General features: G+C 38.4%; 1 protein-coding gene across 1 annotated transcript; it reads left to right on the top strand.

Annotated features, from left to right (window-relative positions):
- The first annotated feature begins 47 nt into the window (after positions 1-47).
- mospd2 (motile sperm domain containing 2) lies at positions 48-19,371 on the top strand. The gene is made up of 15 exons (XM_044132375.1): positions 48-185; positions 264-321; positions 730-885; positions 2,247-2,333; positions 3,263-3,417; positions 4,275-4,335; positions 4,486-4,524; positions 4,618-4,742; positions 5,949-6,122; positions 11,299-11,414; positions 16,393-16,486; positions 16,602-16,698; positions 17,258-17,378; positions 17,848-17,950; positions 18,812-19,371. The coding sequence occupies exons 1-15, from the start codon at positions 153-155 to the stop codon at positions 18,962-18,964; spliced, it is 1,572 nt and encodes a 523-aa protein (XP_043988310.1). The 5' UTR covers positions 48-152; the 3' UTR covers positions 18,965-19,371.
- The last annotated feature ends 2,875 nt before the right edge of the window (positions 19,372-22,246 follow it).

Here is a 22,246-nt window from a genome sequence, read left to right as displayed (position 1 = left end):
ATGGAGCCAAAATGGCACCGTCCGGATCCCAGCTTCACACTTTTAGCAGTGATTCTTCAGAGCAGCTAGTTTGCTAACTTAGCAGCCTGAACAACAACAAAAAAAAACCAACAAAGCGGAACTACCACAGAGCCGCGGAGGGACAGCTGAATATGGCAGAGCATGAACCGCAGCAAGGAGAGCAGGTAGTTGATGACCGTTTGAACCGTTTATTCCGCAACAGTCAAACCTGAATCTAACCCGAACAAACTATGTTTTGACAGGACCTTGAGAAAAAAATAGTGGAGATCAGGCAGAGATTCAAGAATGAATTGCTCAAAGGTAACACGGTTATTGTGGATAAGCGGATATTAACTCACTCACTGGATATTAATTTGCCTTTAGACGATTTTTTTTGGATCTATTCTATTGTTACTTTTGTTTGCATACTTATTCGTATTGTTTGCTTATTTGCTTTGGCAGTAAGACCTCAGTTAAGCTTCAACAAGGACGTGAAGGGCTCCAATTAGAATTTAACAAAGTTTTTAAATTCTAATTGGAGTACAGTTTTGTACACCCCAGACATACAACATTTCTGACCTCCCGTGGGACTTTAATATGGTTTATTATGGACTCCCATCAACAATGAAAAGTTTTAAAACAGTTAAAGTCAGTGAGTGTTTGAAAGTGAAACCTGCCGCTTGACCTGCTTGAACGTCATGTGATCGAGTATTTGTGCTGTGTTTGTAGACTCAACAGATAACTATGACTCCAGGGATGTGGAGAGGATTGAGCAGGAGGATGCTCTGGTGGAAGCCTACCTCACATGGAGATTGTATGTTGTTGATGACACCTTGAAGATGATAGATGAAAGTCTACTGTGGAGAAGAGAGTTTGGGATAAATGGTAAGAAGCTGGAATAACTGTTTTAATCATCAAAAGAGTTTAGTGTGAAAAGAAACGTAATTTTTATTTTAATGGGCATTGCAATGCTTTTGAAATGACACACAGGTCAATTACGCAGGAACGTTAAAATTTAAAACTGCAACTTAATTCTAAAAGCTTAAATTTAATGGTAAATGTCATCCTTTGTTTTACTTACTTTACAGAAAAACAAGGTCAGAAATATTAAAAAGTAAAAAAAAAAAAAAAAACTTACTTGACTTCAAAGTCTTTCTATTTTGCCATTGGATAATTAAATTTTTTGCCTATTTTTACCTTCTATCTGTACCAATAACAGTTGATGTTATAATGCCAGAAATCTCAAACTCACTTTTTAGTTTGATATTGAAATGGAGCAAAGTTTATTTCTGGCACTTCTATAGTGTTTAAAGTTTGAGCAATGTAAAAGTTCTTTGTTCTAAGTAACCCTCTTTTGACCACTATGAAAGTTTTTCTCTAAAAAGAAACTGAACCCAAATCTGGAGATGATTACAGATCTGAAATTAATAATGCTCACAGAAATCCTCAGCTGAATCAGCTTCACTGGCCAAGATTGTGTGCAAAAGCGAGGAATCTGACATTTCATTCAATAACTCACAGTTTACTGGCATAAAGTATAAATATAGAAACTCTAGAGGAAAGTAAATAAAGGAGAAAAGGAAAAGTAAAGGCAGGTCCTGGTAGTCAGCATTCATGCTAGCGCTGAAACGTACTGAAGTTCAACATCCAGCTTTGCTCAAAGTAGAAATGTTGACATTGGCATATGTGTTGCAAGCTCCTAACACAAATCTGTGATTGCCCTTGTGCTTATCTCGGAAAAACAGAGTCTCTTTGTGTGTTAAACAGCCATATCTCCATGCATAAGTTACCACAGAGAACAATGCACTCTGTTTCCCCTGAGAAATTTGAAAGACTTGTTGTTTGCTGGCCTTTTAATCCAGGAAATTCTATTTTTCTCTGAGTTGTTTTAGGAAATGTGATTTATTTGAGTCATTAGTGCCTCAGGCCACTGGGATGTGGCTGTAGGACTCAGTCGACATGCTGTTAGTTCTTAGCTTCAACTTTTAAAAGAGCTAATAAATGTGAGCTCTTGGTCTCTGAGATGTTGCGAGGAGTCTGGGGAGCATTTTTTAAATTTAAATTTCTTTTATATTTGGCACATCCAAATGTAAAAAATGTGCCAAATGTAACACAGATTGCCTCTAAATCAGAATTTTTGGGGAACCAACACCATCCGGACTGCCTCTACTGTTTGCTTGTCATCTTGCCTGTATCTCTGTCTGATAATTGCCCCATCATAAATAATTTGTTTTTCTTCACTGTAGACTTGAGCGAGAGCACCATTCCCAGGTGGATGTTTGAGAGCGGTGCCGTCTTCCTCCATGGCTACGACAGAGAAGGCAACAAACTCTGTACGCACGCGTCCTATCACAGCCTTACTCACACACACTGCAACGATATCAATTTTCCCAGTGTAATTTTTGAGAAGAAGTCCCATGATGTTTATGCTACGGGACATAAATACCATGGCACAAAAGCTGTTTATTTATGCCATAATATTATATTTTTTTATTATTTTAAATGCAAAAAATTATATCAATATCTAATTGATTTTATTTTAAATAGAAGAGCAACAATTCGTCCTGTTTCAGATAAAATATTCTAACATATTTACACTTAAGACAGTTACCTCTTAATTTTAGTTATTTTGGCTTAAGCAAAAATCCAGAATAAATTTGATAGGAGTTTTTACATCAACGTTTTTATTACTAAGAATTATGTTTGACATTATCTTATAGTAATATGGTGTTACTTTATTGAGAGTGACAGGTGGTGCTCCTTTATTGCTCCTTTATCCTTTAGTTTCAATCCCATACCTGCCAATATTTTTGCTTTTAGAACACTTTCAAACATCTAACCTTGTCTTTGTTGAATGATGGCATGTTACTTTTAACCAACTCTCACCACCAGTGCACCTCAACAGGTGGTTTGTTGTCCAGAGACAATAGATGAAAAATAGCCTTTTGGCTAATTCTGGCGCATTTACAGAAGTGTTCATTTCTGTACCAAATCAAATAAATTTGTCAAAATTACGAAATTACTTAAGCTATGTGCTACATACAGTTAAGAAAAAAACTTTGGTCTCTATAGCATTTCCTCTTGCATCTCATAAAAGGGAATTTAAATCATGGCACGCTGTGGTGGAAACATCTGAGACTGTAGCTTTTTAAGATCTTGGTTCAGCCACTGACGGCTCAGCCATTATGTTGTCATGAAAGAGCTTTTTGAGCATTTCTGACTTGTTTTAAGAAATAAAACAGATCCTGTTCTCCGCATACAGTCTGGTTTAAGGTGAAGCTGCACATCAAGGATGCAAAAACAATAGTGGACAAGAAGAAGTACGTCGCCTTCTGGCTGGAGCGGTATGCAAAGAAGGAGCCCGGGATGCCTCTCACCGTTGTGTTTGATATGACGGAGTCTGGCTTTGGCAATGTTGTAAGTCCAGCCTGTTGTGTTTTTGTTGCTTTTCAGCTCAGCTGGAGTTTTGTTATAAAAAAGAACATCTCATATACTTGTATCTCTTGGCACTTGTGAGAGGATGTAGCAAGACGGCGAGCTCTTCAGTTGTTTTTAACACTTTGAAGATTAAAGTAGCCTTTAAATCCTGATGGTCAATTCGAGTTGGCTGTCTAATCCGTTCGCTCACTTTCTCTCAGTCAGTGACGCCCTGCTGGAGAAAGGACTGTTAAATTTGTCATTACCCGACCCAAGCAACTATAGAAACGTGACATGCAATTATTTGTTTAGAAGATCAGATGAGAAAGACATGAGGTGGGGTTCTTTTGAAGCCCACGATGAGCTGCACTAGATCCAGTCAGTGTGATCTAATTAGAGCTTAGGAGTGAGTCCACTGCAAAAGAGTGACGCTTCTAGCCTATTCTGGAGCCTAGCCAACGCCTTAAGATCCTTCCTGTTAGCCTTCCGGACAGTGAGTCTGATCTCCTCAGTTAGCATAGACAGTAGAAGAAGAACCACCACATGAAACTTGCCAAGCTGCAGAATAAATCTTTAACATATTTTTAATATAGTTCAATAAACAGCAGAGACCTAAGATTTCTTTTTTTTTTTTTTTTGTCAATGTTGAAAAGTGTTGAAAATTGTTCAAACAGGCTTGCAATGAATTTTTATTTAATCCTTTGTAGGTAAGTTCAGATCTAGAGGCGATCAAATGAGAACAAACATCCTCCTGTCAAAATCGTTTTCTTAGGCATATTTTTACGTGCTACTTTAGACTTTTGAGGTTGTTTCCTTTGTGAATCTCCTAATTTATAATTGTTTTTTCTTCGTTTTAGGACATGGACTTTGTAAAGTATATCGTCAATTGCTTCAAAGTATACTACCCAAAGTTTTTATGTAAGTAACATAACACTAAAAGATTTTATGATATTCCAAAGATGTTATCTTCCAGTTACGGATTGCTTGTGTTCTTTGCAGCTGCTTTTAAGTCAAATATGCAAAAAGAACACAGTGGTCTTATCAAGGAACTTTGTTTTTTCATTTCAGCTAAAATGATCATAGTGGAAATGCCTTGGATCATGAACGGTGAGAAAGAGTCGACTTGACGCTGATTGATGATTTTTGCTGCACTGTGACTTCATTAAAAACATGATTTTTAAACGCATTTCCTGGTTACAGCTGCATGGAAGATTGTGAGGTCCTGGTTGGGTCCAGAAGCCATCGCAAAGCTGAAGTTTGCAACCAAAGCTGAGGTTCACACATATATTGGTGAAGAGTACCTGCCGCCTCACCTGGGTGGATCGGTATGCTCCTATGTTTTTCTTCACTCCATTACATCAAATGACTATTAGTTAGCCTTTCAAAAGTATTCCTACTTCTTAAACCTTTCCACATTTTTAAATGTATCACGAAAACAAACCTTAATGTATTTTAGTGGGATGTGGATGGAGAATGATACAAGGATTTAAAATTTTTTTACTAATATCTGTAAAATTTATATTCTGTAGAATCTTTCACTGCAATAATGCTCCACATCTAGACACTGAATTATTATTTTTTTTTTTTGCCAATTCTCCATCGGCAAGAAAAGGACAAGTTTCTAACTCATTCTACAGATATTCAATTGGATTTTGGTTTGACCTTGGACTAGGCCATTTTAGCTCAATAAAATGTGCTTTCTAAACACTCTGTTGCATCTTTGGCTGTATGTCTTGGTTGTTCTGGTTCGCTGCTTTTCTGATTAACAATAATAACCTGCCTGCCCTGTCAGGTTAGCTTGTTTTCTATCTGTCGTTGGGTTGGCAGATGTGCATCGTCCTTTTCATTTTTGGATGATGGATTGAACAGTGTTTAATGAGCTGTTCAGTGCTTGGAGTATTGTTTTGTAATTCAACTCTCTCCCTGACATTTCCATGTGAAAGGTCCCACGACACGTTTCACATGGATTATGAAACCCGTTTGTTTCTCATTTTGAACTTTTTCTGCTTAATTTGACAACCGAGTTATTTGACTCGATTGAATAATTTCTACGTCTGACTTGTCTGCTGTTCTCCTTAGTTTTCATATTGCTAATTGTTCTCTGATGTTTTTCACAGAACAGCTGCTTTTATGCTGAGATTAAATGACGTATAATTAAAATACAACTGCATGCCATATTTTTGTCCATCTCTTGGAAAACCAGGAACCTCTTTTCTTTAATTTTCCAGTTATGTCCTGCTTCATGTTGCTCTGACGTATGCAGTCACACAAAAAGACATGTAGGTTTGTGGTCACAAAAAGTACAAAAAATTGAATAACTACCACTAATTATGCGGGATTCTGTATGTTTTGCTACGTTGTTGAAATATTTTAGAAGTTGCTAAGAACTGATAAAGTGTATATGTTTCTCTTGTAAAAACTTTCTGTTTTAATTGGAACTAATATATCATAATTATAAATCGGAACCCCATCACTTGCACTTTACATGCCAGATTTGCAGTAAGCAAGATGATGTGTCCCCTTTCTTCCAGGACCACTTCAAGTACACATACCCGCCTCTTCCAGACGATGACTTCCAAACCCCGCTGTCTGAGAACGGGCCATTGGCCAGCGATGATGACGCTGAGAGCAAAGAGGGTGAAATGGAGAGCAGAGACACCCTGGAGTCCAGCTTCAACTCCGAGATCGTGGCAAAGCCTAAAAAGGTAAAATGTTTCCTGAATACATCAAACAAATCTTTTTATTTTTGCTTTGAAAACCCATAATGATGATAAAAAGAAAATCTTTTAGTTTCTTGCAAAGTTATAATTGCATGAGTATGAGACTCAGTTGCGTCATGTGTTTTCTAGAGTTGTTCTTTGGACCTCATTGCAAGTATGAATTTGATTTTGGATGAGTCAGATTTGTATGATATTATATGATTGAGAACTAAGTGTGATTATTTGACTCTGACACATTTAGCAGCACCTGGCTTTATTTTCTAGATTGACTCATTTCAGACAGAGGTGACCAGGTTGTGACTTTGCACATTTTAAACTCCCCGTGTCCTGCTTTTAGTCAGGACCTCCAGATTTCAGAGTGTAATCAGTGATTATGTGATTATCATTAAGCTGTTTTTCATGGTGTCTATTGAGTTTGTTCTTTAGGGGATTTTTTTTTGGCTTGCATTAAATCCAGCTAAGCCTTCACAGGCAAGCTGCTGCTCTGCAGTTCCTCATGGTGTCCACAGAGGGTCTGTTACTTAAGCTCTTCCATGCTGTCACAAGATTCCTCCTCCCTGCATCTTGAGGCTCCATCACTGAGACGGCTTGCACCCTGGAAATGTTCAAGCTGCTGTCGCCTCCCTTTCAGTATGGTTTCTCAGTACTGCACCCTGGATGTAGACAGCCTGCAGCTCGTGTCATGTAGGGCACAGATTCTCTTCTGACTCCCCATCAGGATTACCCAGATCTCCTGTCGTGATATTTTTACGCTTCCTTGCTCGTTTTTGTCCCAAAAGATGCTTTATGAAAGCCAGCCGTAACGTAATAAACAGGACACCGTTAAGGTGGACTCATTTACAGGGTTTCTACGCAACTGTAAATGTGCGTGACTCTGGAATATGATTCCAATTTTTCCAATTTTGGATTAGTGTGGAATAAGTATAATGGGAGTATAGAAAAAAAAATGTTTCCAGACTTTTTTCTCTTTTTCTCCCTCACTTTGTGTTCATGCATCAGTCTGTATGTTTCTCTTGTGATCTTTTATCCAACCATCCATTCATCCGCCCGTCACTCTGTTTATTGTTTATCATTCCTCTTTCTAATTCATTTTATCCATCCATTTGTACTATGCATCTATCTATGTGTATGTCTTTAGAGACATTTTCCATAAACTCATATGGAGGGTATTTATTCTTTACAAATTGGCTAAAATTGCAAGGATTTCTGGGAAATTAAGTCTGGAAAATTCTGGAATTGCAACCCACATGTGAGTACTACAATGTTTTATACACATCGTAGTAATTGAAACTTATACTTTTTTCATTTTTCTGTAAGTTTTTTTGACTGCAACAGTCAGCTTCATAGAGGATTCAAATTACAAAGAGAGAGTCAGGCTTTGTAATATGTCCACAGACATGTGGAGACTGCAAATATGTCTACATGAGACAAACCATGTTAGCCAGAGCTACACCCACAAAGCTTTACTGAACAAATAATGATCCAATTGTTAAAAAGCTGCCACGCTGATTATTCACAAGAGATTGAGACTTTTAAAGCAACTCATATCAATTACTTGTCAGCCTAGGTGTAATCTACAGACTGAGGTTTGAGCCTCAGCCTGTGCTCTTCGTAGGGGGAAAAAAAAATCCTATTTGTTCTTAAAAGTTACATTGCTGTCTTTAAATAGATATATTTTTAATTTTATTTGAGTCATCAGTGTCATTTTGTACTTCTGCAGTATTGTGTCATGACTTTTTGGCCCGGAAAGTCGCTGTCTCCCGCGAGACGTTTCGCATGGATTATGAAACCCGTTTGTTTCTCATTTTGTACTTTTTATGTTTGATTTGACGACCGAGTTATTCGACTCCATTGACTAATTTCTACCAGGAGGAGATTGCTCAGAGTTAATCTCTAAACATTTCAGAAATTGACTGAGCCAAACGGGGATCAGAACCACATTTAAAGAAAATGGGATGGAAAACTTTTGAAAAGGAATGCACACAGTATAATTAAATCGTACATGAGATTGCAGTCTATTTATGACCATTTATTTCTATAATTTATCAGAATTATCATACTGCTGAGAGAGAAACCAATATGCAACTGTTAAGTACATGGATACACAATAGGAGTACAAGCTGGCAAAAAGATATGTTGAGCTAATTATTTTATGTAAAAGCACAATAGCCCTCCACGCATCAGACTATTTTAGTCAACCAGGCCAGGAAGAGGAAGATGTTTTTCTCGCTAGCTTGTCAAAATATAGTTGCACAATCACTTTTAGGAAACTCCTCAGAAACAAAGTAATCATTCCCGAGTGCATGTCAGAAGGAAGGCTATAAATAAGGCTGTCAGATGATCTAATAAACATTCCCTGAATATTCACAAGGTGAAAAGTCACTGAGCAGCTTGTCTGAAAACTGGAACCATTTACTGTAGTAGCCTGAGCTGCTTCTGTCACCACATAACAGCCACCCAGTTAATAACAACCTCCTCCTGGCGGGAAGCGTCCTCATTCATAGCTGTACTATTATCTAGTAATTCCTATTTAGAGGCATTTAGTTAAAGTTTTCAGTTTTTTCATTCTGGAGAATCGTATGCATTTTGTGCTTGCGCTTAATAGAAATAAAGCAAGCTAATAATAGCTTGTTAATTAATGTATCTACTCACTTAGAACATATGTGCTGTTCATTACTTGCAACTGTAGCTTTAAAACAGCTTTACCTCCATTAGTGGAGAAGTCATTCTGTGCATTTTGTCAGTACTGGGAGTATTTCCAGACAGGCAGGAAAAACGAGAGGAAAGTGTTGAAGCCGCTTTCAGTCAACTGACCAGCAGTTAGCAGCGGCGGCGGGGCAGTGCTGGGTTACTCTGGTACTTTATAGGGTCATACCTAAACCCAAATTTTATAAGTGATGTAAGTATTTAAAACAAGGATGACCAGTTTAAGGAAAAGAGTGAAATTAAAGATTGGTGAAGGAGTGAGAATGCTGACAGACAGGTTAGGGTTTTAGTTGGTCTTTTTTTTAGCATAAAAGTGTTAATGTGAAGTGTTGGCTTTTTATTGTTGTTGTTGTTTTTTGTATTTGTTGCCGTAAATGTGACTAAACATGTGGTTCTGTGTTGTCACAACAGGCTATTGGCGCTTTGAGCTCGTCTTGGCACACTCCGCACAGCATTTAATTCTTTTCCCTCTAATCCATCTTGTCTAAATAAATAAAAGTCTCTTTCAGTCACTCCTCCACCTTCCCCACATCAACTATCTGTCTGCCCCCAAAGTCCTCTGAGGTCCAGAAGCACTGAGCTGATGGCTTAATGGCTTCTTTCAGCTAATCTTCTGTCTTTCTTTTTTGTTTTGTTTTCCTTTCTGGTGGCGGAAACAAGGGGTGGCTGTGGTAAAGCGATTTAGGATCACAACCACAGCAGAAGCTCAATGTCTGGAAGATCTCTGCAGACTGGAGAGGCAGGTTGTGCTCATGTGTCATGAGTTCGCCTCCCGCTAAGGTCGACCCAAGTTGCCACCACCACTCCTACACAAGCCCAATCCTTCGCCCATCATGGACCTCACATTTCCAATTTGGCCCCAACAAATTTGCGTCTTTGTGATTACTGGATGATGCCTTTTTAATAGGCTGTTGGTTTTTTTTTCTTGGATTTTTTGCACGCCTTTGAAACGCTGATGTAAGCGAAACGCACATTTCACGGTTTAATTAGCTTTTATAAAAGGTCAGCACACTCCCTGATGTCCATAAATATTTCACATTATTTGTCTCATTTAACCTCCCGATTAATAACTACTAAGATAATTACTGTTATATTACAGTACACCAACTTATTAATCCCTCGCACTTAATCTTTAATCAAACCTGACATTTGAAGCTGCTTTTTAATGTAAGCCCTGTGTGCCTTACAATCAGATATTATCTCTAGACAAGTCTGAAACTTGAAAGTTTTTAGCAGTGTTGACAATGTTGCTGTGTGCCTTAATTTGTATTGCACAAAGAAGGATATTTGACCATGTGCATTTCAAATACAAGTCAGTTGTCTTTGCGTTTCATATTGTGCAATGTATGGAAGTAGCATTTTAAATGCCTTTCTTTTATAATGATCTTTAATTTCTTTATTCTGCTGTAGCCTCTTAATTTGTTTCTCATATTAGATTCCCCTCTATTTTTTGTTCCCTTGTTTAATAAAAATCCATTATTAATCTATAATGGATTTTTGAAATTATATTGTGTGAGTCAGAAATGGGGCCAATGATTGTTCTCATTCCTACATTGTACTTTTAATTCCAGTATCTGTAATAAGGTGCGATCTACTTTAAGCATTTACTTTTCCCTCTAATTTGAAGTTGTTATATACTTTTCAAGTCACTTTATATTTGATTCTTACATAATTGTGTTGAGTTTTCTCTTGAAATTCAATAAATAAACTGGAAGCTGACAATCTCTTGACGTCTTTTTTTTGATTAGGTTGCATGAAAGGGAGACACAACTTTGCACATTTTTTAGCTTATGAACTTGGAATACACACTTCCCCTTTGAGTCAGCAGTGTTTGCTCACGTATTTCCCTCGCCTGGCTCCTTCCTTTCCTCTCATTTACCGTCTCCTGATGTTTTCACTGTCCCATCCACCGTACATTCTTGGTGGCTCAAGCATCCATACATTTAAAGGCTTAGCCAGTCATGTAACACGTCTGCCTGTCCAGTCAGCCTTTGTGTGGTCTGTGCTCTGTCTCGGAAGGATTTGGGTCAAAGTTCGGGAGCCTTTTGCTGCTCCCCCGTGTGAGGTATCTCATGACTCTATCCTGAATGACCTATTTTGGTTCATGAGGTTTTTTTTTTTTTTTTTAAATGTCAAAAGTCATGCGTTTGCGAGGTTACACTGGCTTCTTATTTTCATGGAAATGCTTGGTTTTATTTTCCCATTCCCTCTGGATGCGGCCAGGGGCCAACGTTTTATTCTGGTAATGATGACATTTCATTTTTTATTTTATTTTTTTTGAACAGAGTAGCTTATTAATTAAAGTTGACTGTGGTTTCTCGTACTAACTCATAGCAACCTACTTGGAGGCCAAAGGTCAAACATTTCATTTAAGAAGGGGTGCTAGGCGAGGTTTTGATAACTGCATTCTATGTCTTTTGTATGTTTTCTAATTATGTGGTCTTTTCCATTTCAGGTGAATTTTCTAGAAGAAAGCTTGAGGTCAGAGGATGGTGAAAGAGACACAAACGTGAGAGTGAAAGGAGTCAGGAAGCCACTCACCACCTTCAAAGGTCTTCTGCTAGATGTTAGGTAGGCCCCACTCTATCTCCTCACTTTCTGTTGTGACATCTGTGTATATTGCTTACAAATACGAGGTTATTCCTTCGGAGTTGGGAGGACATATAAAATACATTTGAGTTTGTGGTTGTAGCATGAAAAAACGTGTAGCCAGTGGTGTGAATATTTTTGTAAGGCCTCTAGAACCAGAACTACTCCTTTTTGAAATCTTAAACAAACAATATCTTAACTGTAGATTGATTGGATGTAATATTTTCTTTATGACCAGCAGATATAATCCATATGTAATCACTAGGGGCGCACCGATTGCAGTTTTCTGCCTGATCACCGATTACCGGTCTTTAAAAAGCCTGACCTTTTGATTCCAATTTTGGGCAATACCATTTTTTTTTTTTTTTGTTTGAAATGTTGCTAACTATGGGAAGAATGTCGCCAAGATGGCAGCAGTGGGATGACTATAGTTGGCTGCAAACATGCACACATGACCTGGTGGGCCAGTCTGTCAGTCAAACCTCTCAAGGAAGAGTGATCAGTTAACAAGGGTGTTTAATGGTTGAGTGCTGTAGATGTTTATAAATATTTTAAATTTATAAAAACCCAGACCACATGGGACGAACTGCAGCTTTTCTTTGTCTTCTTGTTTTACTTTTAAGTTTGGATCTTTAAAGATAGACTAAACGTGGTTCTTGGTGAATATTGTTTTAATGTTAGTCTATTGTAATTTTTATCAACTTCTAAAGTCTAAAGTGTGTCTTGGATGCTTACTTCAAGATTAGTTTATCTGATCTTTACCTAAGAAAAACCTTTTTTTTTTTTTTCTTTTTTTTTTTTTTAGCTTGTGTCCTTTCCATCTTTGCCCTTCCTTTTAACAAACAGTCTTTTAGGAGTAAGTGTGAAGTCATGCAGACTAACAAGAAACTGATGGATCAGAGAGTGTAGCTGTCTGTCACTCTGAATCATCATGCTATGGACCCATGTGGGAGCATAAACATGCTGCTGCTAGTGTTCCAGCAGGTCAATCCAGCATATTAATCCATATTTCTATACAGTGGATATAAAATGTTCTGATTGCTGAAACTGAATGAATAGTTAATTTATGTGTTAGTAAAGGACGTGAACACTTTTGCAACCAGTTTCTACACTTATTTATTTCCCTTCTAATAGATTTGTTGGATTTTTCAGTATCAGGATTTACCAGATAAATGTTATATTAAAGACAAAGAAGCTTTGAAATAATTTACTCTGGTGTTTGTGTCTTTTGAGTCCCTAAGGCCTGACATTTCAACAGTCGTGGTTGCGCTTTTCATATCCGCTGTACATGTAAATGAAATAGAAAAGCTGCTCCATTTATATTTGCGGCAAAGCCAGCTTCACTCGTGACTCCGCGTGCACAACTATTGACGCGTCAAACTGTTTTCATCACACCTACAAAAGCAGGAAGTCTCACAAAGACAATTTTCTCGTCTGCGTTTGAGCGTGACAATATCAAAACTGTCATGCAAATTTTTCCGCCGTTGCTATCCAAATGAAGGTCGTATATGAAAAAGACTGTGCTCCTTGTTGATGAATATAACAGTAATTGTAGCAGGAGGTGTGAAAGAACTGGAGAGTGAAAAAAGAACAAAAGTGGAAGTGCTTTATTTGTAAAAGGGGGAAAAAAAAAAAAAAACTTCCACACTTCTGCATATCTTTGGTGAGGTTGATTTTAACCGTGTGAGTCGGGTGGACGTATGATTGAACTTTGTCCACATTAATTTATCCAATCTGACCGCTTCAGAAGATGTAGTCATCTTCTCAAAAATGCTTCAGAAGACGACTTCATTTTTCTCTGAACAAACGGGCTCGCATGCTAAATCTAAACCTGAAACAATACATGCTGAACGCACAATTACTGCACAATCCCTCTGTGAGTTTGAACCTATTTCTGTGTGTTTGTTCTGGCCCCTGCAGAATTTCTCCTGGCAGCTTCATTGCAACACAAATAGGGCAGAACGTATCAGTTTGCTTTTACCTAACAGCTCTAACGGGTCGGCCTATCTGGATCTTATCTCCAGCTGTTACCAGGTTGTGTTGTAATGCTGGATTTAAAACTCATTTGTAAGACCTGAACCCAAGGTGGCCATCTTAGTTACCATATGATTGTTTCATTCTTTACCCTGGTGCTAATTGATATTTTAGTAGTTTATGTTTTTTTGTTCTTTGCTCAGAACATATGAAGAAGAAATTCCCAGTAGCCAAATATTATCAATCTAAAACTATTTGAAGGAAATGTTTATGATAAAATGGACATCCTGGTGCCTTATAGATGGAGTAAAATAGCTGTAATTTGAATCATTGCACAAAATAAATATTTACACTTTTTATTTATTTTTTTTTTTTTCTTCTTCTTCTTTTGGTGGCAAAAAGTTTAGTTTTTCACACACCGACTTAACGCTTCAGGTCAGTATTGATGTTTTTCTGCCTTTTTGCCCTGATTGATCTTGTGAGACGTGAGCAGGAATCCAGGATGTTTCCAGTCGATCTTTCATTGATTAAAAATGAGTTGGTGTTGTAAATCAAACACTGAAACCCATTCTACTGAGAAATGTTGGCAAGCAATTAATTACCACTCAGCAGGGGCGCCGGGATCCTCTTTTCCTTCACAGCACACAGTCCTTCATAAAAAGCCTTGCAGAAGTCGGCTTACTCTTTGACCTTTTAAAACATTTTTCACTGTACAACCACAAACTTTAATGTGTCTTTTTTTTGTTATTGTCAAGTGGAAGAAAATTATTCCGATGTCAAAATAACAATCTTTTTTTGTTTCTTATTCAAACATTTTAATAAAAGCACTCTACCATTTCACAATTATGGCCAAGTTGTGTTGCACCAACATGTAACGTTGCAAAGACATAAAAAAAAAGAACATTTTCATAGGAATTTGAATATTTTTGCTGCACTTTTTTTGTTTTAATTATTTACTGAATCCAACATGCATTGGCATTCAGATCAGTTTGTTCAATTGCTACAACTGGTTTTGTGGGTTTTTTTTTTTTTTTTTTTACCTCACACTATACGATGTCATTTTCAAGAATAATCTGAGCCGAATTCTGTTTCCACTGTGTGGCGGCTTTGAAGTGAGGATTTCTGACTCCTCTGAGCTGTGAATTATAGCGATAAACCGATTAAACCGAGCCTTAAATGCAGTTATACTTCGGCGCTCTGTTAGCTTTTAATTCAAGGCTGGGGGCTTCAGAAGAGAGTAGTGGTCTTTGATCTTGTGTTTGCCAGAGGTTCCTGGGCTCGCTCTGAGCGCGTTTCTACAGCTGTTTGAAGGGAGAAAAGAATACACAAGGCCATTAAGAAGAGGAAAAAAAAAGGCTTTATTCTTGGCAGTTTTAGGCCATGGAACATAACGAGGCTGCATTTAAATAAAATATTAAAATCTCTATACTGGTTTTCTTGTTTGCGAAGCTTAGGTTCCCAGTGTTCACTGTGCACTGAAGCCAAGTGGGTCTAATCACATGCCCTGCAAATTGGACTGCTGTAAACTTGATTGGAGGACAAATTAGGTGCTCCTCATCACAAGGAAAGCAAAAAGAACGTCATGCCTAAATTATAAGCCACTGGGTTTTTTGGTGGGGAGATTTTTCTGCTCTTGGCCATAAAATGTTTTGCTCCATTCTGTTGGCAGTTCATCACATTCCAAATTTTGATTTTCTGCTCCAAGAAACAAAAGTATCAATCTGTTAATCAACTCTCCTTTGGGACAAATTCAGAAATTGAAATGGGAACATTTACTTTTGTGTGTGTATCTTTTTTTGTTGTTGTTGTTGTTTTTTTTTATTTATGAAGGTTACATCAACTATGTAATTTATTTTTATGTTTAGCTTAATTTTGTTGTTAGATTTTGTTAAAAACCAACATACAATTATTATTTTTGTTCCTGTTAATTTCAACAACAACAGCTCAACAACCCATAACCTAAGTGCAGCACTAGAGGAAGCTCATGGACTTATACCCAGCAGTCTTGTTTTGAATAATCATCGTATTTTCTTAGTGAAACAAAAACAGCCTTAAGGTGAATTAATTATTTTTATCACTGTAGTATAGTCGTACACTGAAAAATTCAGTAATGTAATTTGAGTGGTGAAAAAGCAAGTTCACCACTGAGTTTGTTTCTGGCAAGAAGAGAAGATGAATATGTTGACAGACACTTTACCTTGGGTATGGCTAAATATTTTCTGTCTTCCTTCAGTTTTTTTCTTAACAAGAAAAGAATATAAACCATTTTGAAACAAATCACTTGCTTTATTTGGCCAAGTATAATAAATGGGTTGTCCTCAAGTATTTTTTTTTTTTTTTTTTTTTTTTTATAGTCTTTGGATGTCTTTGGTTCGAATAGCAAAGAGTGACATTTTTACAAATTTTTTAGTGCTGAATTAGATTGCTCTAACAAAAGATAAATTGTCTGTATGGTCTTTTTGAACACTTCGGCCATGGGGCAAATAAGTATGAAGGGTGCTATAAATACCATTAAGATCAGGAATTGTTTTTCTTCACACTTGCATTTCTTGAATGTTGAATGACACATCAACAGTCAGGATCCGATACCTTTTTCCTCCCTTCACAGTGAGGCAAAATATAGTTTGTAGCCAATATATAAACAAAGAAATTCCATTTTCATTCTCTGTAGCACATTTCCACAGAAACTGTCCCTCAGGGAAGGCATGGTGGTTAGCAGGAAAAGCTTCATATCCCCAGATAATTAGACCTCACAGACGCCAAGGAACGAGAAATGCACCAGAACGGAATGTAATAAGATTTAATAACAAAGCTTGTGGAGTAACAAAAGAAAACCGATGCTTTATTTATTTAATTAATTTTTTTTGCAACATTTTCTAAGATATGAGCCTCTGGTTTTGATTCAAATGTTTTATTTTTTTGTTGTGTGCTGTAGTTGCTGTAACAAAACCCATTTTTTTCCCCCCCTATCTCTTTTCTACTTCAGTCCTTCTGAGGAGCTCAGCTTTGGTTCCGGTGAGAACGAGAAGAAATGCCTTATTATTCTGAGCAACGTCACCAAAAATCAGGTGGCTTTTAAGGTAATTGTGAAATCGTTGCACTCTGGCGCAATGAGAGAGTCATCACAATGTCGCGTTTGGTAATGAATTAAATCGTTTAATCTAACCAACGAGCCCCGTGCCTCTGCGTGCGCAGGTTCGTACCACGGCGCCCGAGAAGTACCGAGTGAAGCCCAGCAGCAGCAGCTGTGAACCAGGGGCCTCGGTGGACATAGTGGTGTCCTTGCATGGAGGTACAGCACTTAACTCTCCGCACGCTCTCCGCAGTAGCTGAGCTTTAGAATAATCAAACGCTGCACTGCGTTACCTTCCCAAAGTGCAGGCAGTCACTTTTTTCTTTGCCCGACATGCATATTTCAGGTGAGATAAAAGAATCGCCCCCCCCTCCCTCCCACAACAAAACAGTCAGGTAGCTGACAGAGAGTTGAACCACAGTGCAACCTTCAAACACCGACACGTCAGTTTGAGGTTTGATGTGCTGAGCATATCTGAGGAGAATCAGCAAACCTGGCTGTTACCTTGATTTTTCTGCTGTCGTCTTGATTTTTTATTTTTTTTTCCTTATGAAAGCTTTTCAAACGGTAATTTAAGTCCGTTTTATTGCCACTGATTTATATAACTTTCCAGGTAATTCTCACATTTAATATCACAGAACAATTCATTGATATTTTTGGTTTATTAAAAGTTATATTGCCAGCAAAAATCACGAGATTCCAGACCCACTCCCACCACTTTTTACGAAATCAACCACAACAGTTTGCTTAAATGGTTTCATTGATGGGTTTTGTGCAGGTTCCCTGGCTTCTCCACAAGACAGATTTTTGATCATGGCTGCAGAAATGGAAAACGCTGGATCACAGGAACTCACTCAGTTCTGGAAGGAAGTCCAAAAAAACAAGATCATGGAGCACCGGTGTGTATCTGTTTCCTTTTATTGCTCCTGTTGATAAAATGTGATGTAGACAGAGTGAGGGACAATTACATAATTGCAAGTTTGCATCAAGAAAAAAAAAAAATCAACATGAAAATGAAAACGGTTAATACATGTATGCTTTCCATCCGTCCATAAATGAGCAGTAAGACCTTGTCCATTGTGAATTCCTATAATAAATCAACTTTTTCATAATTTTCTAATTTACTAAGCTGTATTTGCATGTCAGAGTTGACTAATTCAGTAGGAATGAATCATACTAAGTCTATATAACAGAGTTAATTTGAATCCGGATTTTTACTTACTGCTCTTATTTCTTGGCTCTTAAAATCCTCAAGAGGAACTTTTATCTAACACATTTCACATGTTTTCATATCAATGTGTGAGTACCTTTTTGGTCAAGTGGAGCTGGTTTTGCACATCTGGTCATTGGACTCTGACCTTCTTGCAGATTGCGTTGTCATGTTCCGGACAGTGTTAAGTTAGCAGCCGTCCCTCATAGGGACAGCCTGGGGGAGCCATCGACCAATGGGCAGCAGGAGTTGAGCACAGCGGTGAGTTCTGATGCCAGGATTTTCAGAATGTCTCCACTTTGCCATTACGCATGCATCACTGGGCGTGAGCTAAAGGCATAGGTGCCATTACCGTTGCAGTTCACCAAGGACACATACAGACTTAGGCTCCAGCTCATTCAGATGAGGCTCAAAGTTATTAATGCTAAGTACAGTCAAACGTTGCACGACGTCAGCCTGCTGTTTGCTTCATCCCAGAAGAAAGTCAAATTTGATAAAACGAAACGCCTGCAGCCTATTTTATCATAATCATTTAGAATGTTTATTTTTTTTCTAGCCTTTCCTGACCGAGGTAGTCAATTATTTATATTAAAGGGAAAAGAAAAATTCTGGTTACTATTGAGACGAACTATATCGACATTTGACATGTACTTTAGCATCATTGGTATTAATATAAGGGTTAATTCACTACATAATGTAGATTTTTACCTTAACTTTATTGTTTTAAAAATGCTGCCATATTTTCTGAATTCAGCAGGAGCTCAGTTGGATTAAACTGAGACTTTGCTGTAGACTTCCTGTTATCGGCACACTTCCTGCCCGAAAGAACAGACATGGCTCAGCTGATATGGTGGCAGAAAACCAATTGGTTGCATGGCAGCAGATGCTCTTTATGACTTCAGCAGAACACTTTAATTTCCGCTGCGTGCGTAAACAAACACCACCTGCATACAAAGCACAAATGCATTACGACTCATATGCAAGCAATATTTCTTGCCGATAAATTTGTGATATGCAGTCCCACCCTAACTCCAGCTATATTTATATATATATATATATATACATATATATATATATATATATATGTATATATATATATATATATATTTTTTTTTTTACCAGCTTATGCGAGTGATGGCCTGCAACTCTCGACTGGAGCAGAAAATGAACTCATGTCTGTGGGTGCAGAAGGTTCTCACTGGGCTGGTGCTGGTCCTGCTAGCGCTGAACCTGCTGTGTCTCTACCTGCTGGGTACGGCTCAGCGTCCGAGCTGACCTGCCTGCCGGCCCCTCCACCTGCGTCTGTCAGCCCTCCAGGAGGCGCTGACGGCTCCAGCCGGGCCACAGTTGACCACTCGATGGGACGCTGGTCCTCTGCTCCACCCGCCCAGGTCCCACTGGCTGCCGTCCTGAAGAGTAGCAGAGCTGACTATCCAGACATGTCGGTCCACGTGGAGCTAAGAGATTGTTCTGCTGCCTACTAGGTTAATGTAACGGATTGATAGGTTCTGTTGTGGCTGATCGTGAAAACATAATTTAAATTAATAACATTTATTAGAATTTGTTGGAAAGATTAGTCATATTAAGGTTTATGTAGAGCTTTTTTTTTTTTTTTATAACCTGTGAATCTACAAAAAATTTATTTAAACCAACACATTATAAAATAAACTCTTTTTATTCAACCTTTACTGTATTTTGGGGGTTTTTTTGGTCAAGTCTTTGTTAAGAATGTAAAGACGGCATATAAATACCCGCCTTATTCTTCAGCTCTAGCTATTTCAGCCACTTAAGTTGCCCAGTTATGCAAAATTATTCCCTCTGTTTAATAAGCTCCCATTAAAACGGAGCTTTGTAATTGAAAACATCGCAGCGAATGACCTTACTAAACTTCTCCTCGCTCAGACCCGGGAGCCCATGAGAGAACTGCGTCTCCACCACCTCATTTTATTTTAATTACCCCAACACTAAACTCCACTAAAAATACCAAAGCAATTACTGGCAGAGCACAAGGACGTGGCGCAACCCACTTGTATCTTAGTGGGAAGCGTTGATATCAGTAACAAGATCCAGCTCGGAGCAATCAGGACGCGAGCCGGGGTGTGAGGAGTGAGCTCGTTATTAGATGTTAGCACACCCGAGAGATGACTGAAATCAACAACCGCCATTTGTTTGCGGTGGGTGGTTGCCAGTTGGAGTGATTCGTGTAACATGAGAAAGCTAATCCTGCTTTGATTGTTAAAAAAAAAAAATTCCATTTTAATTTTGTCGTTGGATACCACTGAATGTTTGACTCTTGAAGCCTTCAGCTACGGTACATTGAAAAAGTATTCAGACCCCTTTTACAGCCACAAACATTAATTTATTTGTTAGAATTTTATGTAACTGAACAACTTCAAGTTGTTGTGTAACTGTGAAGTGGGAAGAAATGCGGCTTGGTTTTCAAATCTGAAAAGTGTGGCGTGCAGTTATATTTAGCCCCTTTTGCTCCCCTCACTAAATTGGCTTGATAAAGGGCAAGAGGACAGAATTTTTGCAAAGCAGGCAAGAGACCAGTGGTAACTCCATAGGAGCTGTGAAGATCCAAACCTTAATTAAAATTTGGAAAGAGACATGTGCAAAGCCCTGGTTGAATGAAAGTCACAGCAACTTCAATTTTCAGTTTTCTATAAACCATTTATGGATAACTGCAAACATAAGGGACACTCTCTCTGTGTAGAGGAAAACTCGCACTGCACTCCGCCCTGATTATCCCCACTGTGAAACATGGTGGAGGCATCATCGTCACATGGGAATGTGTTTTAACAGGGATGTGGAAGCAGGTTCTAAGACTGCTTCACAAGTTCACTTTTCAGCAGCACAACCACCAGAAGCCCGTAGCCGGGGCAACGGGGAGAAGATTTAGATGAAAGTGTGATTTGAACAATTCAAGTCCAGGTCAAAATCCAATTGAGAATCAGTGGCAGCAATTAAACATTTATGCTGAAATTGATGTTCTCCATACAGTCTGACTGAAGTTAGGATATTTTGCAAAGAAGTACAAAATATCCAGATTCTATGTGAGAAGTTAGTGTGAACCCCCCACCCAGAAAAAAAAAAAAAAAAAAAAAAAAAAACTTGGAGCTGTAGATGAAATGACAGCTGGTTCTTCAAAGATTAAAATTCACGTGGGATGCCTAAAACATTTCACTAAACTGCATTAAAGTTTGTAATACAAAAATACAAAATATTTGATGGGATGTGAATGCTTCTGCAAGCACCGTTGTTTCTGTGCATGCACGCGACCTCCTTCATATTCTTGTTCTCCTGCAGTTCGTCAAAGAAAGATGAATGTATGATAAACACACTTTCACAAGATGCAAACTTGCTCTTTCGTGCGCACGTTTCTCCTCAATTCCTCACGAAAACGGCAATTTGGAAAAAAAAATTTTGGGCGTAGAAAGTGCCACTGTATATAGAGAAACAGGAAGGAAGGAAAAGGATGGGGGGGTTAATGGAGTGTGCTCCTCTGGAGAATACTAGTAAAAGCTTTGGTATCACACATACATAGGCTGATTTTAAGTGCAGCTGAGTGCTGCGGCGTACCTGGCTAAATGTAGGAAAACATCAGGCTGCACTGCGAGGACGAGGAGCACCCTCCATCGGAAATGCAACCATGACTGAAGTGGATTGTTCTTCAAATGGACACGTGACCGCCATTCCCTGACGGAGTCCTCTCACCAATTTGTCACGATCCGACTAACTACTGAGCAGTGTTTACGATATGTGTCTCCCTGCAGCTGCAGGAGTCAGAGGCTTCTCCGCGGAAATTGATTTTTACATTAAACAACCAGTAAAATCGAAACATGCCACAGTCTGTTTCTGACTCCCGGGCACTTGTGCTGCATTTGGAAAGCAGGCGATGATTTAGTTTGGGTGGCAAATTGGAACAAAGGGATCGATACAAACTTAATGAGAGCTGCATTCAACTAGGCGGATGTGGGCGAGCTGAGTGACTTTCGCTTTGGTCGCCATGTAGACGATGCTAATCTCCATGGAGGAGCTAGCTCCATACACACCACTGTGAATGAACTGGTTAGATCAATGCTTACAATACACAACCTAATTCAATGCATCCTTTCAAATTGTGAGAGGGTGAATTTACGAGAGGACGTATGAGAGGAAGTCACGTTTTCAGTTTGCCAGAAGCCATTCAGTGGAAGAAGAAAGTGCTGCAGTGAGTTCAGGCAAAAAAAACAAAACCCTGATTACACCGTTCTGACTGGAAAAAGCAGTGACAGCATCATCCTGCGGGGATGCTTTTCTTGAGAAGTACTGGGAAGCTGGTCAGAAATGGAGCCAAATGGAGAGAACTGCTGGAAGAAATCTTCTAAGAGGATTTACAAGAACTGAGATTTGAGAGAAGCTTCATATAGCCAGAGATAAAATGAAATGGTTTAAATCAAGCAAATATGAATGGCCCAATCAAATTCTAGACCTAAATCCCATTGGGGATATGTTGTAAATGTTAAAAGTTGTTGTTTACACAACTTCTCCAAATTTTTATTTTAAAAAAGCAAA

This window comes from Gambusia affinis, linkage group LG11, assembly GCF_019740435.1.
Source record: "Gambusia affinis linkage group LG11, SWU_Gaff_1.0, whole genome shotgun sequence".
Taxonomy (NCBI): domain Eukaryota; kingdom Metazoa; phylum Chordata; class Actinopteri; order Cyprinodontiformes; family Poeciliidae; genus Gambusia; species Gambusia affinis.
Note: the sequence above shows the minus strand (reverse complement) of the source record. Positions and strands in the feature narration are given on the sequence as shown.

Coding starts and splice junctions, on each gene's coding strand:
- mospd2 (XM_044132375.1), top strand. CDS start 153: ATGGCAGAGCATGAACCGCAGCAAGGAGAGCAG. Junction 3,418..4,274: donor AGTCTGGCTTTGGCAATGTT/GTAAGTCCAGCC, acceptor TCTTCGTTTTAG/GACATGGACTTTGTAAAGTA. Junction 4,525..4,617: donor AATGCCTTGGATCATGAACG/GTGAGAAAGAGT, acceptor TCCTGGTTACAG/CTGCATGGAAGATTGTGAGG.